We start from the raw sequence: 17,573 nt of genomic DNA on the forward strand, positions 1-17,573 counted from the left end.
GTAGTGCCATCTAGTAAAAAATCCTTAACTTTATAATATGCCTTGTTGCACCTTGTAAGCAATCACTTATTACTTTTAATTTGACTTAAATTGTTGATTAGGTACAGTGGAAAGTGTGATACAAAATGAAATGGAAAATTTGAGGATTAATTATATTCTAAAAGTATCTAATATATAAAATTCTCGTGTCACAGTTTTCGTTGCCATACTCCTCCGAAACGGCTTGACCGATTTTGATGAAATTTTTTGTGCTTATCCGGTATCTATGAGAATCGGCCAACATCTATTTTTCATCCCCTCTAAATGTTAGGGGTAGTCCACCCCTAAATATTTATTTTTATTTTTTAGACAAAATTTTTAATTTCTATTTTTTTATGATACAGCATACAAAAATACATACAATCCTCAATTTTCACCCTTCTACGATCAACCCTTATTTTTTATTTGCTAATTAAAAACTTTAATTTTTTTGGCAAGATTTTCATTTTTATTTTGTCATGAATTAAAATAAAAAATCTGATGTTACTCTCAAATTTTCATCCCTCTATGATCAACCCCTATTTTTTATTTGTTAATTATAAACTTTAATTTTTTTGGCAAGATTTTTATTTTATTTTGTCATGACTTAAAATAAAAAAAAAAACTTATTACTCTCAATTTTCACTCTTATACAATCAACCCCTATTTTTCCATCCCGATTAATATTTTTTTTATTCTATGCACATATCCGCAATAAGGTTGCAAGATGGCAATCAAATATTATAATTTTAATACGATAAATTCTTATTCAGAGTTTATAATTTCAAGTTCCTTTAGTTATGTTTTCTTTTAAATTGAACTTGATCTCCCGCCCTCGCCGGTCGACTACTGATCAACTATCAATCGATATGGCGGGGATAGCTGATCGATTGAGGTCTTAAATTATTTATGGAAGTCCAGAGAAGGTTTAAAAGGTAGATAAATATGAAAATACTGGAAATTAAATAAAAATAACAATTTTGTTTTTCCTTTGATGTGTCCCCCCCGTCAGACGGATTCCTTTTGTTTATTTTAAGTTTATTTTACACAGAATTTTAGGTCTTTTGTTTATCGATTGAGGCACTACGAAGTGTGCCGGGTCAGCTAGTTATAATATAATCATAAATATTGGCATAATAAAGGAGGTTTGCTTAAAAAAAAAATCCGCCTTTGTCAGAAAATGTAAGTAAGATATAAAACGAATTTAAATCTTAAGGCATCCACCGCCATATCGACCGCTTCTGCTGCGAAGCGATCATGCGATCCGGTTTGAGGTTTCAAATCCTGGAAGCCGAGCACCGTGTTAGCCACGACGATCGTATACCATCTTGCCTCTCTCTCTCTTACCATCCTGCCAGCCACCCTGCACAGATCATCACCGAGTCTGAGAGCGTCCTGCACTGCGTTTTTCAGTTCGCGGTCTCCACTCAAGAACGCGTTTACCACAACGATTATCGGTTAATGGTTCCTCAGAAATACAACATTGATATTATAATTTGAAAGAATTCACCTTCATAAAAAAACAATTAATGTTGTTCTCTCAAGCGTCTGAACTAAGCTCCACGTAGAAACCAGTTGTTACTCAATTGTAGATTAAACAAAATCTTAAAAAAATGGTTTGCATAGTTTTCGCATACGAGAATCACAGGGTCAGCTTTGCTTGCATTGAGGTAATGATCACTGAAAATTGCTTTGCTGAACAACAACCCTGCAGTAGGTACTAAAAATAGGAATAGCATAGAAATATTAAATGACCGCAACTCTCACCTCATTGATCCTTTAATACCTAAAAAAAAACATGTGTGGCACTCGGGGACTACCGCGATAAAGCTATTGTATAGCATTTTTTATCAACTTATGCAAATTTCTTGATTCGATCGGCGCGCTCAAACCCGCGATAAAAGCTATACAAGCAAGAGGGGTCGTCGTACTCCCTTACGGAGGCCCGTGCCTCGGGGCAAACCCCATTGCCCGGGCAGACGCTCCCTGCCACACAGGGAAGGCAGGGGTGATGTGGGTGCAGGACTAGAATGAGGGGGGGGTGCTGTTCGCAGCGTGCACCGCCGCACTACATCGACAAAAATATATACTTATACATAATACGATGGGCTTGACTGGCTCCGGGAATGACGCCCGGCGGCAGGACCCTCCGGCGTCGTGCTGTCCTCTGCTTCAAAGTTTTTTTTTCCCTTTCATCTAACTACAAAACTAACTAAACTAAACTAAAAAACTAACTACTCTACTATATACAACCAGATGGACAACAGTCAGCACGGGGGGCCCGCCACCGGCCCCATGCCGTGGCCCCACCTCTACAAGCCAGAGGGGGGGTCGCGGCACTAGTTAGGTGCTCACCCGCTCAGGGCTCCCCAGAAGGGGAAGACCGTCGCAGGGAGGGTCCGATTTACCAACACTCCCCAGACGGGGGAGTGGTCCACCCAACGGGGGTGAGAAATGGGTCCCCATAGGGGGGCACCCCAACGATGTGGGGGAAGTGGTGAGTGAGGACAGCTCAGTCCCATGGGGGCATTTATTATGGGCACTCCCATATCACTCCGGTTAAGCCGACTATCTTAGCATAGAAGGGGGTTCCTGTAGCTCCCTTGGTAGCGCCCGACCATCAGGTGGTCTGGCGTGCAAGGGTGCTAAATTGTGGAGATACTCGTGGGGTCCACCGTCAGCCCGCTCGTAAAGATTACGAGCTAGCCTCCGGATGAACTCCTCGAGCGACTCCATATCCAGATCCCGGGCGATTACGTCATTTCTGACGTAACGCCCTGCTCCGACTATCGTGCGAAGAGCCAGACTTTGCTGGACCTGTAACTTCGTCCGCATACCCTGCGGGATGAGGTGATACCAGGCCGCAGGTGCGTACGTGATACGGGAACGGATAAAAGCTATGCAATACCAATAAAACCAAGGCATCCTGGTGATAATTCTCTACGGGCCCTGTGCTGATTGAATGCGGCTCTAACAATAAGTATTTGTAAATAGGTAAGTTGCCAAAACCATTGAGTCGCAGTTATTATTTTACAGAAAACTTTTGACGTCAAACATCGATAAAGAGACCTTTGGAAATTTAGTGCTAAACTCAGAAATCAAAAGCTTTCGTCACGTGGCTTTATGTATAGGTACCTAATTCAACGTGATCGCTATTGTACGAGATTTCAAAAGAGCTTAGTGCTTTTCTTATATAAACGGACGCTTAGTATAAGTTTGTATGCAAGTTTATTTTAAAATAACAAATCGAAAAGGATACGATTGAACAAACACAATAAGAGATCGCCTTTTAATTATTGTCTTTCTGAGAACCTACAGTAAAGGTTTTGTTCATGTTTGTTTAGTGGTGAATATAAATAATGACTTTTAATAGCCAACGAAGGTAGAGCCGTGCTATATTATTACCTAAGTATCTGATTTTAATTAAGATGCGAAACCAACCTCGTTCTTAACTTCTGCCTACACAAATTAAAATTATAATTGACTAGCTGACCCGGCACACTTCGTAGCGCCTCAATCGATAAACAAAAGACCTAAACTTCTGTATACAATAAACTTAAAATAAACAAAAGGAATCTGTCCGACAGGGGACACATCAAAGGAAAAACAAAATTGTTATTTTTATTTAATTTCCAGTATTTTCATATTTATCTACCTTTTAAACCTTCTCTGGACTTCCATAAATAATTTAAGACCAAAATTAGCCAAATCGGTGCAGCCGTTCTCGAGTTTTAGCGAGACTAACGAACAGCAATTCATTTTTATATATGTTGATTAATAAATTTAAGTTTAGTGAAATTTATGGCAACTGTTTAACTATTGATATATAAACGATGAATGGGCGATGAATGCGATGCGAACGATTAATAAACGATGAACAAGTGACCGTCCTACTAGAATCGTGTTCAATTTCAAAGTCAATTGACCCTGCCCCTATGGCCTTAGCAATATGCGACGCAAGCAATACGATCTCCGATTGATCTATTCATAGAAATGTCAGGACTTTACATAATTCAAACGAATCGCGATATTTTACCTAAAAACTGTGTTAGATGACTACATGTTCAATTGGTATGATAGTTTCATAGAAGGATGTCTAGTAAAGTAGTTCAATTGCAGGAAAAAATGCACGGACAGAAAATAAATATATCGTCATTACAGATTTTGAAGAATGCTAAATCTATACTAATATATAAATCTACAGTGGTTTTTACGGATGTTCCGCTATAACTACTGAACCGTGCATCCGATTGACTTGAAACTTGGTTTCCATGTAGAAAATACATGTACTTAATGGATAGGCTAATATTTATATGAGTGTTGGACTCCCTAATAATAATGAAAATAAATAATAATATTAATTTAATTAATAATATTAAATAAAAATGCCCAGCGAAACGGGCGACTACGGCTAGTCTCTAATAATTTAAGTGCTGTGGTCAAATTACCTACACTTTTTTTATCTTTATGTTTGAAGGATTACTGGTGGGCCGGAGATCTTTCCAGTCTCACCATGTGCGCACCTGTAATCTCTATATACATATAAAAATGAATTGCTGTTCTTTAGTCTCGCTAAAACTCGAGAGCGGCTGAACCGATTTGGCTAATTTTGGTCTTGAATTATTTGTGGAAGGTTTAAAAGGTAGATAAATATGAAAATGCTGGGAATTAAATAAAAATAACAATCTTGTTTTTCCTTTGATGTGTCCCCGTCGGACGGATTCCTTTTGTTTGTTTTAAGTTTATTTTATACAAAAGTTTAGGTATTTTATTTAGGTATCGATTGAGGCACTATGAAGTCTGCCGGGTCAGCTAGTTAAGAATAAAAAGAACGTCGATACACTCGAACGATATTACTAGGTACGAATTTTGCTACTATATTTGAGGATGCAGTTTCTAATGCGTCATCTTTCTGGTTAACCTATGCAGGCAGATCGAGTTAGAGGAACTCTGCTGCGCTCGCACTATTGCACCTGTTTTGTGATATTGCTTACAGAAACGGTGTGTACCTCAACTTCTGTTTTTTTTTCCCCTACCTATTCGCTGGCCTGGCAGGCTATTCCAGCTACACTTGGACGGGTAGGTGAGCTCACTGGCTCAAGCTGAGAGAATTTACTAAAACTAGCTCAAGCGAGAGCAGTGCTTCGCAGAATCTACCACCGAATAATTGACTAAAGCTGTACCTTGTTTTTTCATTTTTCTTAGCCTAAGAGACTATTCCAAATACTTATGAACCAGTAGGTCGGGCTCAACTCGAGAGAATAGCTAATATTGACCTTACCAAGCCCAATGCTTCGCTGAATCTCCGACCAGACCGGATTTATGAACCACCGAGAAGATCCGTTGAGAAATTCAGTAGGTTGTTTCTCTGAGATGGTTCTCACGTCAAACTCTTTGTCGCAATCAAGGAGTTCGACGAGGGTAAGGTGACCTATGCTTAAAGAGCCTGAAAGCATTGAGAGCAGGTCTAGATGATCCGACAATACATGTTTTATACGACGGCGACTTTGCGTTGCCCTGTTGCCTTGGTCGGGTAATTAGCCACGATAACAGGGTTGTCCGTATCGATTCCTGTCACGCAAACAAAAAACATTACCGAACCTGATAAAAGTGGACAGTCGCTCGTCGTTAACATCTAATAATCCGGTTATAAGAATGAAGATCACGGAAACAATAGAACGAGCACAGCTTCAACGTAACCAGTTTAATGAGCTTTCTGTATTGCGTACAAATTCGTCAATGTGGTGGCTCCCGAGAATTTATTAGTCTTGTAACAAAGACGTTCTATATGTTTTAGCGTACATTAGCACCGGAAATGAACCGGTCAACGTCAGTTGGCTATCATTTTGTGCACTTTTATTTACAGGTTATAACCGGAGCGTAATCGGAGAGGCTTCGGAATTCGCGATAATAATTGTAGTTTATTGGGCTTCCGAAGTCGTCTTCCACCAACTGCAGCTTCTCTATTGGTTTTTCATCATCATTCTTCTGTAACAATAAGCCGTCCTTGGGCCGATCAATGATCACCCAAAAAAAAATTCAGGTCCACCAACCAAGTAATTATAAGTAATTAAATCGTCGATGCCACTAGTCCCATGGAGATATGAGATCGATCTCTTATTTATATATTATATAGTACCTATATAACAAGATCGGTGCCTTCTATGCCGAACCCGAAACCGATCCGTATCGGAAGTAGAATGTTGGTATTTATGTAGGTACCTATACTTGCCCAGCACTAATCTGTCCATTTAAGGTAACCTAAACAATAAAAATTTCTGCTCTTAACATTTTTGCAGCAAATTGTCGTAAATATAATTTACTTCCATAGACCCAGCCTCGCCGGATCTTCTCAGTGGGTCGCGTTTCCGATCCAGTGGTAGATATTGCGAAGCACTGCTCTGGCTAGGGTTAATGTTAGCAACGTCATCAGGTTTGAGCCCCGTGAGCTCACCTACTAATTCGGCGAATATTGTATAACCCTTCGAGGTTTCTAGAATAGGGAGAAAAAAAAACACTGCTCTTGCTAGGGCTTGTGTCCTTCAATTTTCTCGGGTTGAGCCCATGGCTCATCTACTCTTCCGCGCGACGCTGGAATAGCCCCAAAAGCAACAAGAAAAGAAAAAAGTAATTTAACAACATTTCATTTCGTATAACGAACCTATATCCTTGTGAGACATTTTAACCCTTTAACTAATAGTGTATTGCGTGCACCCAAAGCACGTTACCGTCGCCCATGGACTTCAGCAATGCCAGGGGCAGAGCCAAGCCGCTGCCTACCGCTAAAATTAATTAAAGCGCCAAAGTTAAAGATAATACCAAAAATAGGAGGCTGCATCATCATCATCATCCAATTTAAGACAAAGAAGGTTGATGCACTTATTTTTTTCTAAAATAAAATCGTCGAAAATTGGAAAACGATTTCATTCTTTAAAAATAGTTTTTCATATCCCGTTATAAAAACAACCTTGACTAATATAATATGAATGGAAAAAACATTATTAATAGAATAGTAAACATTAGCCAAACGATACATTAGTCTATGTAAAATCGTTTGTTTACCTCGACCCACTTAGAAATTACCGTGAGTAGTTGACAGTCGAAACGTAGTTTTGCACAATTATGTAGGTAATTTTATTAATATTTTTACGTTATTTTAGTTAAGTTATCTGGGGTTAATATCAAAATATTAATAAATAAGTGCTTTATACGCACATCTAAAAAACCATTAATATTCGAGAGACCAATTTAAAAGATGACTTTTCTTTACAAAATTACGGTATAGATGTCGCTTTTAGCTCATAAAATCGTGACACTGATTGCTAACTTTGTAACTAGATGGCGTTAGCTTACCAAAGCTTCTGTTCTAGCCAAGCAATTTGAAATGTTTATCCATCTCTTTCTTCAAGACGCAATAGACAGAGATAGAAAATTCGACAACAGAGTATATGAATGCTTCCCTTTGTGTTGCAAAGTTAAAAAACCAAAAATAATCCACATTTAACAAAATTGAAATACTTGAAAGAAAAATAAATGATAAAACAAAAATATAACTATAGAGGTTTTAGATGTAAATTGCGATTTCGCAATAATTAGTTTTGCGTAAACATAAGAACACATTTTATTCCTGATTTTTTTTTTATTTTCTCTTTTTATTTAAAACCCGCTACTATATTTTTTAATAAAAATGAGCCGTGCACAATACTTTTTACTATTTTTTCACAAGATTTCCGATTTCAAAGTATATACAGTGAGCAAAGAAGACGAAAGTATCGGTAAAGCTAGCTAACTTAAGTAGTAAAAAAAACCCAAGTGTATATTATCAAAGTGGAACTTTTCTTAAATGTGTTTTTAATTAATGAAATGACCATTGTGGAAAGCTTTTTTTTTCATTTCTTAACTTCCAAATTCCACACAGTTTTGGCTTCTTTCACAATATAACGCTTGGCCACATTTTTTGTTGAGCTGGTAGCACCGGTTCGTTCGCATTTCACAACGCGTTTAGTTGTCAGTTGTGAGCGGTCGCTTGCTAGGTGTTGTCTGCAGTACTTTGCAGACCATCGCGATTGTAGCTTATCGCGTGTCATTAATAACCACCACCGAATAAGATTTACTAAAACTCATAAATAAATTTTGCAAAATGCCACGAAGCCAAGTTACCTGACATATAGTTTATATAAAAAAGACGCCGGTATGGGCCGGTTCAGTCCAACCGAGAGATAAATCTCGGAGTTTTTAGTTTTTATTAAAATATTCCGTGTATCTGCGCAAATGCAAGGATCACGTAGATTAGGAACATGCGGGTTCTGTTCGATGTTATCCGGTCTCCTCCGGCGCGCGGTATGCATAGGATCGCGTCGAGGCAGCAGCGAGTCCTTCTACCGCGAGCTGGGCAACCAAGACACAGTGGTAAACATGCTTATTATCTTACAAAATCCGTTATTTGTAGTTTAATTTAGATTTGCATGTTCGTTTCATTCATGATATACAATATTTTGATAGTTAATGTACGGCCTCGGCACTATCTGTAGCTTGTTTACATTTTTTTTGCGAATGTCAACGTGTGCTGTTTCTATGATAGCATCGAAAACACACGCCAACGCTAAGTATTTAGTATAAGTAGTGAAAGTTAGAATTTCGCCGTCGTGCACATTATAGTTTTCTATAATTTTTACATTCATGTTTATTATCATTAGATTTTTTTACAATGCAAATTTATGTTTTGTATGCCTACTGATTATTTTAATTTATGTGTGTGTACACGTAGATGTGAACCATTTTCCTCATAAGAATATTTTTACATTTTTCCCTGTGCAAATAACAAAATAACATGATGGCAAATAAGTTCATTCCTTGAGTATTTTTATTACTTTTACAATTAGATTATGCAAAGACATCATATTTCAAATTGTAAATAAAAAAGAACCACGAAATTTACGGAAATCTAAGATTTTTCATTACCAGTAAGTACAATACAAATTGCTTTTCATTACCAAAATTTCAGAATATAAGCAAAGAAATTGCAGAATACAAGAAATTGAATTTACAACGAAGAATGAATTTATAAAGAAATAAATAAAAAATACCCTATGTGCATTTTTATAATCTATTTACAATACAAAAATTAAACATTTGTATCAAACTAAGAAGCTCTTGTCTGAAAATATAATTATTTAAAACGGTAAACAAAACATCGTTAAGACATCCATACAATGAGATCCACTTAAGAAATATAAACAAATCATAAAAAGTTTATAAAAGTAAATAAAATGTAAAATTTTATTTTAACAAAATACAAAGAGAACATTAACCGAATAATATATACTGAAAACACAATGTTTATTCTGATCAAATATAGATTTTTATGAAAATGAAACATACCGAAGGTGAATTTTGTTATCAATCAACATATATTTTTCATTTATTTGTTTATTGCAGATTTGTTATTACTATAATTTGTTCAATACAATATATTATTTCAAAATAATAATAAAAAAAACTAAGAAGTAGTTATGTATTTTAACGTTACTAATGTAATTTAAATATTCAACTAAATTTTTTACTAGTTCCACTGTTGTTGCATTTAATTATATACAAAAAAATAACTGTGATTACAAGTAAAAGTTTCAACTCTCAAAATGCAGTTAAATATAAGTTCATATAGAATAAATAGCATAAAATACCAGTTTAAACTCAAACGCGCTGTTTTATTCTAGATATTACTAATGTTGTTTTTCAAGAACATAATATGTATTAAATCTACCTTGGCGTCTAAAATAAACCAAATATAACAATCATATGTACACTAAAACGTGCACGAAGAAATTGTCTACACGACAAAACCGATAATATGAAAATCTCATATATATATTTTTTAAACAAATAATTTTCGAAATCACCTAAAAATCGAAGAATTTGAAAAAGACTTACCCTAACACTTTTTTGTTAAGACTTACACTTCAAACCAATATATTAATAATAATTATCATAATGCATGTTCCAAAAATATGTAGGTGAAGTTCCTCCTGGAAATCCTGTAGTTCTCGTGGTCTAAAGGATAAGGAGCCTCGTGTACTCGTATCGTGTGATGGCCTGGGTTCGAATCCCGCTGATAGGTACCAATATAATGCTGTATCTAAGTTATATTCACGAACGAATAAGATCGTGTAACAAGAAAACCGTGTTGGGCGTGTTTACGGGTAGGTCACATCGCTCTGCCTATGTCGGCTACGATACAGTAATAATCACCGGCTTGAAAAGTAGGTCACGCAGTAATATTGAGACATCGACCTCATGTCTCAAGGTGAGTTGCGGTTCAGATGTCTATAGGCTCCTGTACCGTACCAAGAACCAAGATAGCCGTGAGCTTAGTTCATCCTACTAGTCCGTCAAAAGTTCATAATACGTGTCCAAAGATCCATATATATTGAAAATTGTTATAATGCTTACGCTCGTAAATTTTGAGACCCACAATAAAAATATATATTTAAAGTTACGGTACTTTTCCCTTCGACGGCAGCACACGACAATAATTATTATATCAACGTATGATATAATATGTATTGTGAATTCATAACAATGTAATTAGAGGTCGATAAATAATCATATCGTATTTTGCTCACGTTACGTTACTCTCTACAAAGTATAAATGTTAAACATGTTATTTGATATGTTGACCTTGTTATCAATGCAGTTATTTCACTTCATTTACGACATCTAAATCGATTTCTTGACGGTGCCGAGCAAACTCGCAATAAAACTAACTTATCGTTCGCGAAGTCGTAAGCATCCGTGAGCATATTTCACTTGATCGCGAAAAATCAATCTAAATTTCCTGAGTTTTCAATTTATAAATTACTACTATCGATTCTCTCGAGTTTTTTTAAACTAGCGATCTTTGCCATTGTATTAGATATATATTTGTATTCTGAAAATAATCAGCAGTAAAAAAGGATAAAGTAAATCGAATAGGATTTATATGAAACTGTCTGAGTATTCGTTAGTGAAATATTGGTGTTTAACCTTTTTTTTTTATTGCTTAGATGTGTGGACGAGCTCACAGCCCACCTGGTGTTAAGTGGTTACTGGAGCCCATAGACATATACAACGTAAATGCGCCACACACCTTGAGATATAAGTTCTAAGATCTCAGTATAGTTACAACGACTGCCCCACCCTTCAAACCGAAACGCATTACTGCTTCACGGCAGAAATAGACGGGGCGGTGGTACCTACCCGTGCGGACTCCGAAGAGGTCCTAACCACCAGTCTCCTAACCTAACTTATAATAATTACAAATATGAAGTACCTAAATACAAAATATTAAATTGCTATGTAAAATAATGTAGGGGCTGTTTATTCATCATTGACGATATTTGTACAAATTCATACAATCAGCTCTCGACTAAACAGCTAAATCCAAAAGTAAATAAAATTGAAACATCCTAAAACGCATTCACTTATTTTCCGATTATAAAATATGATCAAACATATTCAAATAACGCAAAATGTAGATTGTTCTCTTGAAGAATAAAATAAAAAAAATGTCGAAACTATTTCTCCTCATTCTCTTCTTCTTATAAAATTACGAAGACTAAAAAAGTATTCGGTATTCGGTTTGCAAATAAAAATAGGTCAGCTTGAAAGTTTAACCGCTGTTCTAAATTATCATTACATTGTAAGCACAATGCAAAAATAATCATCATTCAATGTAGGGAGACCTAAATTTTCACCAAACGAACATAGAGTTAATTAGTTAATATTTTATACACCTCATCGTAACTCTTAACTCAAATGAAGTGTTTACTTCATGAGTGTGCTATGAGTTTTCATAGCACAGGAAGCTTCAAAAATGGTGTTTTGTCACATAGCTCGCTGGAACTGCCCGTAGCTTGCGTAGCTTAGCTTGCGTATTTATAACAGCTTGAATGTCGTTGCCGTGGTACACAATCGTTATATCGCACACACGGGTGCTTTATTGTCACTTATAGTAATTTTTCCAGGAGAAGCGTTTGAAAATTCAACATCTTGTTTATTATACGTAATATTATACGTAATAACATATTATTAAAGTTATATAGTTCTTCACGACTACGGAAATAAAATGATAATATTTAAACTAAAACTTTGAACTTCATCAGTAAAAGTAAAAATCTCACTAATGACTATTAAAAAATTGATTTTCTCGTACTTAGTAGTTCGGTTTTAACAAAAATTGCTTATGACATTATAGCGCCCTATGCGCGATATATGGTCAGGGGTGTGGCCAACATCCGTGGAGTGAGCATGAGCAACCTTGTTAATCAATGGACCAATTGATATTTAATTATTATTTTTGGCGGGCCGCACATATATTAACTCCTCTTAATAATTTACAAAACTTTATTTATAATAAATATTAGAATAAAAAATATAATACTAAAACAAAGTAAGGATTTCATATCCAAATTTAATGCAAGATAAAAACAAACAAGAATAAAACAGAAACGAGAAAGTTGATAAAATAAATTCAAATTTAGAATTGCTTGGTGGGCCGCGTTTTGCTCATCCTTGGTGTAGGCGAATACGCCCCAGGCTGGTTCTGGTCCAGCGGGGTATCTCGGAACACCAGTGGCATCACCCGGGCGGCCTGGTAGGGCCGCCGTACCGCGGAGACCGACGTCGTCGGTCGTCGACTATCGCCTCGACGACCCGTCGGTCGGGCGTCCTCGTGGTGGCGCCTCGTACACTACAGCCAGACTAGTGTTGACCGCGAGAACCCTCCTACTCTGATCGGGTTCTGACCCCGGATGGTGATCGGATGTCGAGTGCAAGGGAGTCGCTTAGTGCTGTAGGGCCCTAAAATTCCTTGGGCCCGCAGTTTCGCAGTCGCTTACCAGTCCCACATAACCCGCGCGCCCCCTAGGCGCGGGGACCTCGTAGGAGGGTCGGTCCCCGGCCCGAAAAAAGGCTATTACGCCCCGTGACGATATCTGGCACCTCGGAAACTCTGAACGTGCTTGTATTTCGAGTGCAAGAGAATATATTGCTTCAGGAATAAAGCTTCGGTGTCGCGCCAAGATAATTTTCTTGGTAATTTAACCTCATCACATTCCAATAGAACGTGATCTGTTGTGTCGTCTGCTTAAATGTAAACTACAATTACATAATAATATTATTTTACATCATATTTGGACCATGGACTTTTAATAATAATAATACAATAATTTATTGCCTTTCACACAGATTTAGATTAATACATTTAGGCAAATAAAAGAAAAATAAAGAGGCAAAATGAGGGGCTCAGTTAAGTGTGTTCAAAGTAGATGAATCGAACAGCACTGATTTTCAGTTACCCCCGTTCCCTTTTGGCTTATTGCGGGAATCAAGGATAGGTACGTGTGTACAGAATTAAAACGTGGTATAAGCTTTACATACAATAAAAATAAGAAAAAACAAAACAAAAATCAAATTAAATGGTGAACCCGAATACAAAACATACATAAGCATACATAGTCATAACGAAACAACAAAGAAAATAAAATAAAGCACGATAATACTATTACTGGAACTTTTGATATGTCCTTCTTCAGACGAGGCTTGCGGAAAGTAGTTAGTGATAGGCAGCAAATTGGCTCTGCCTCTGGCATTGCTGATGTCCATGACCGACGGTGACCATAAAGTGAGCCGTATTCTGGTCTGCCTACAAAGCCAATAAAAACAAACTGTAAATTTGTATTTGTCACAGAGAATTTAGCTGATGACTAGCGTCCCTTGCTGTGCGATCACAGAACCCCATCAGCTCGTACGTTGTTACGCATTAGTACATTGTTAATAAACTATACCGAAATGAATATAAAAGGTGATCTTGAAAGTGCCCTTAGCTCTGAGGCCACAGCGATGAACCTGGTTTATCAGTAATAACTAAATTACATAAACTCCGCGATAACTCTCGAAATACACTCTTAATTAAAGCAACCTATTAAACGTAAGTTGTTAACGATTTGCATGAGTAATTAATTGCACAGAGAAATTGTTTTCTCAAGCAAATTTCATTGTATTTATCTTGAGTAATAAATTGATCTTGAGTCAGAAAGATATACCCACTAAAGGATTTGCAGTAATGCAATTTGAAAAATAAAGATATTATTTATTTATAAATCTTTTTGTTCTATTCCGTAGTAGAGATGAGTATGATATACCGTTAAATACAATGATACAAAGACGTCTAAATTAAATACAAAAATAATACTTAATTAGGAAACTTTTATTCAAACAATCATTCCTTGCAACAAAAGGGTGTAAGACGTTTAACAGAATAAAATAGATTTATGCTTAAAATAAATGAAATTTAAGCCTAAATTGGTTTAGAATTTAGAGAACGTTTACGTGAATTATGTTTCGTTGAAACCTTAATTAATTAATATGAAACGAGTGGTCAAATTACCCGTAACATAGCGGTTTAAGTAAGATAATTATTTACAAAAAAAATTGACAATATACCGTTTTAATATGTAGTTTATCTTAATTTTATTCCTTACGTAAATTTTTAAATAGACTCTTTATTCATAACAGTTGTAGTACTTTAAATTGTGAAATTTCATTACGATTCTGAAATTTACCGATCTGTTGATGATAAAAAAAAAGCAAACAATGCGTATCGTCCCATTTACGGTACATTTCTGATACGGAATATATAAATTTAAATATGTATACTAAAAGTTCGAAGTTATCGTGGTCTAAAGGAATACGACCGCTGTAATCGTCCAGCAATGCCACTGTCGGTTTTAAAATCCCGAAGAAAAGTATCAACTTTTCTAAGTAAATGTCTTGTTAATTTGCGTGTACGAACGACGTTCACTCTTAAATCAAAGTGTATATAAAATATGTATAATTGACGCAAAGAGAGCTCTGACCTGGAAAGTGTCTGGCAAAAGGAAGAGAGGCCGCCCCAGAACAACTTGGCGTCGCTCGGTGGAGCAGGAGTTAGGCGTCTTGGGCATGACGTGGGAGGAGCTAGAATAGACTGCCCAAGACAGATGTAAATGGAAAAATTTGAGTCGTGCCCTACACCCCAGCAGAGGGTAATAGGAAAGAATGATGATGATGATAATAGACGCAATTGATAAATCTGATTGGTGACATTGTTTATAAGTTTATATAAGTTTCATTTTTCTAGGAGAGTAAAGTGATCGCTGGTGATATCCAGTGGTGAGCTGGCTCCTGCGCCCAGAGCGTGATGCGCTACCATTCTAGTATAATCCGAGCGCCGAAGGCTCAATCTTGCACGATTTTCCAGGATTGCGTGACTTGCATAGCTCAATTTTCAGTTGGCTGGCCTAGTACAGCTGCGCCTAAAAAGTGCATGCACTGGCACTCAAGTCGATAGCGCCAAGACAGTGATTTCGCCAGAATCCTAGCCTCCACGGTGTTTTGGATCCCCCTCTCAATCTGTCGGGACCGGCAAGTCAGATCCAAGATTACTACGTATAAACTGTTCAAAGGAACCTTTTCAAAAACAGGTTGAACTGAAACTACTTAAGAACTCCAGGGCCAAGTCGTTTATTGCATTTCTAAGTTGCTTGCGAGGACCATATAAACTTCGTCGGGGACATGATTTTGTGTACTCTTATTCTATACGATTATGGATTTGTCTTCATAATTTGAGTTGGCTGACGGCATTGACGTCATAGTATCCACTGGCTCCGGTAACCATTTAACACCAGGTGGGCCGCGATTTCATTCATGGATGTATAATAGTTAAAAAAACTTTTTCGATAAATTACCGAGAAAAATATGTGATTAAACATATAATAATATCCGATTAAATTATTCGGTTATTAATAAAAATTACCACTATTTACTTGACCACTTATGGCTACACATTACATCACTATTATTAACACATGTTCATTTTATATTCCATGATCTTCATCATTACTCAACATCTTCTAATTTCTCCTCCTTTCCAATTATTTTTTATCTTGGATGCTGATATATATGGCTGTCACTGCTCTACTTATTATTATTAGAGAGGAGTTTTTATAATGCAACTGAGTATTCGATCAAAAGTTGATCGGCGATACAAGAGCTTCCTATCAAAAAAAGGACTTATCGGCATAGAGAGAACGTCAACTAAGCTTCTTTGGAGATATACTCATAATGCTTAACAATTTAGATATATAATTGTAGCGACAACAAGAAAAACTACAACGATCTATTTAACTGGCGCGGGACAAAAGCAAATGGAGACAAATCATATATTTATTTATTTGGGAAACCAACAGTACAAAACAAACATATACTATTTAAAAAAATAGCTAAAACGATAACCAAACATGTTTCGACCATCAAAATCATACATAAGTAGAGAGTTAACTAAGAAAAAAAATTAGAAATTTAGAAGTTTAAGTTTACACAAAACACAAATAAAAAACAAAAGCAACACAATATGCTCATATTATTAATATATGTACATCAACTTACACTATAAAACTTAATAATACACATCGGACTAAATCACCTTATAAATACATCCCAAAATAGCATTTCTATATGCTACAAGTGACAAATAAAAGATGTCAACGTTATATTATAGAACTAAGTATCATACAACCTACAAGATATACGGACAAAAGAGAAGCATATTTTGTTCGAGCCGTGGACATGTGGAAGGTCTGTTTAGAACGCGCGGAAATACGACTGCATTTAAATGAAATCTTATGTACACATTTATGGTTTTGATCATCATTACTGATAGGAATGATAAAGAAGATAATAAATCTGTATTTTACGATTCTATAATAATTATTATATTTTCTGCAGATATATTTTCTTTGCAGTTTTCAATTTAAGTTAAGGTGTCTAGTCGTATATTTTTCGTAATTCGATTGTAGTACAATCAAGTAGTGTCTGTGCTTGAGATCGAAGATAAGTGTCGCGGCTGCAGGGTATGAAGATAATCTGTACTTGAACTTGTGCAGCTTTTTTCGGATAAATAATTCCACGACTCTATTGTAGTCTGGTGCAAATTTTCAGTCATATCGTTTAAGTGTCAAGTGGCAAGACTTTATCGATACACGAGCCGGTAGATCGTATCGTTGTCACTTTAAATTCGTAAAATATAATCGAATCACAAAGATCCAATTGTTCGGGATTAACAATGAGGTATGAATGGCTCTTTACTGTCATTCGGTTTCATTGCTGAAATTGTATCATTTAACATGTGAATTTTGCATGGAACGCACCACTCTCCCCGTATCTCTCGTCGATCACGTCATGTTGTGACCTCAGTTGACTTGAGCTTGTGATGGATAATGTTGAAATCTCTTTGCAGCTGCTTTTATAGGACTGAGGTATTGTAAAATATTTGATTTGGATTATGATTGCGGCCCATTTTAGTTAAACCTGTGTGAGTTATTTTTACACAAATGCCCATCTCCAAGGATAGAGCTCTGGGAGTCTCCAATGATTTTTTAAAAGTGTCGTTGAAGTCGTCGTGGCCTAACGGATAAGACGCCCGGTGCAATCGTGTTGAGCGATGCACCGGTGTTCAAATCTTAGGCGGGTACCACCTT

At 36.4% G+C, this 17,573-nt stretch overlaps 1 protein-coding gene across 9 annotated transcripts in view; it reads left to right on the forward strand.

Annotated features, from left to right (window-relative positions):
* Positions 1-8,008: 8,008 nt before the first annotated feature.
* The window catches only part of LOC101739482 (uncharacterized), a 160,661-nt gene continuing 151,096 nt past the window's right edge, over positions 8,009-17,573 (forward strand). For 3 of the 9 annotated variants that reach the window (XM_012696328.4, XM_012696330.4, XM_021352581.3), the window contains exon 1: positions 8,011-8,427. In XM_012696328.4, the coding sequence (XP_012551782.3) occupies positions 8,290-8,427 (138 nt within the window). In that variant the 5' untranslated portion in view covers positions 8,011-8,289. Of the gene's footprint in view, positions 8,428-17,232; positions 17,352-17,573 lie in introns of those variants that run through there. The other 6 variants (XM_012696329.4, XM_021352580.3, XM_021352583.3 and 3 more) reach the window with 4 other exon arrangements.

This window comes from Bombyx mori, chromosome 1 (genome assembly GCF_030269925.1).
Source record: "Bombyx mori chromosome 1, ASM3026992v2".
NCBI classification, from domain to species: Eukaryota; Metazoa; Arthropoda; class Insecta; order Lepidoptera; family Bombycidae; genus Bombyx; species Bombyx mori.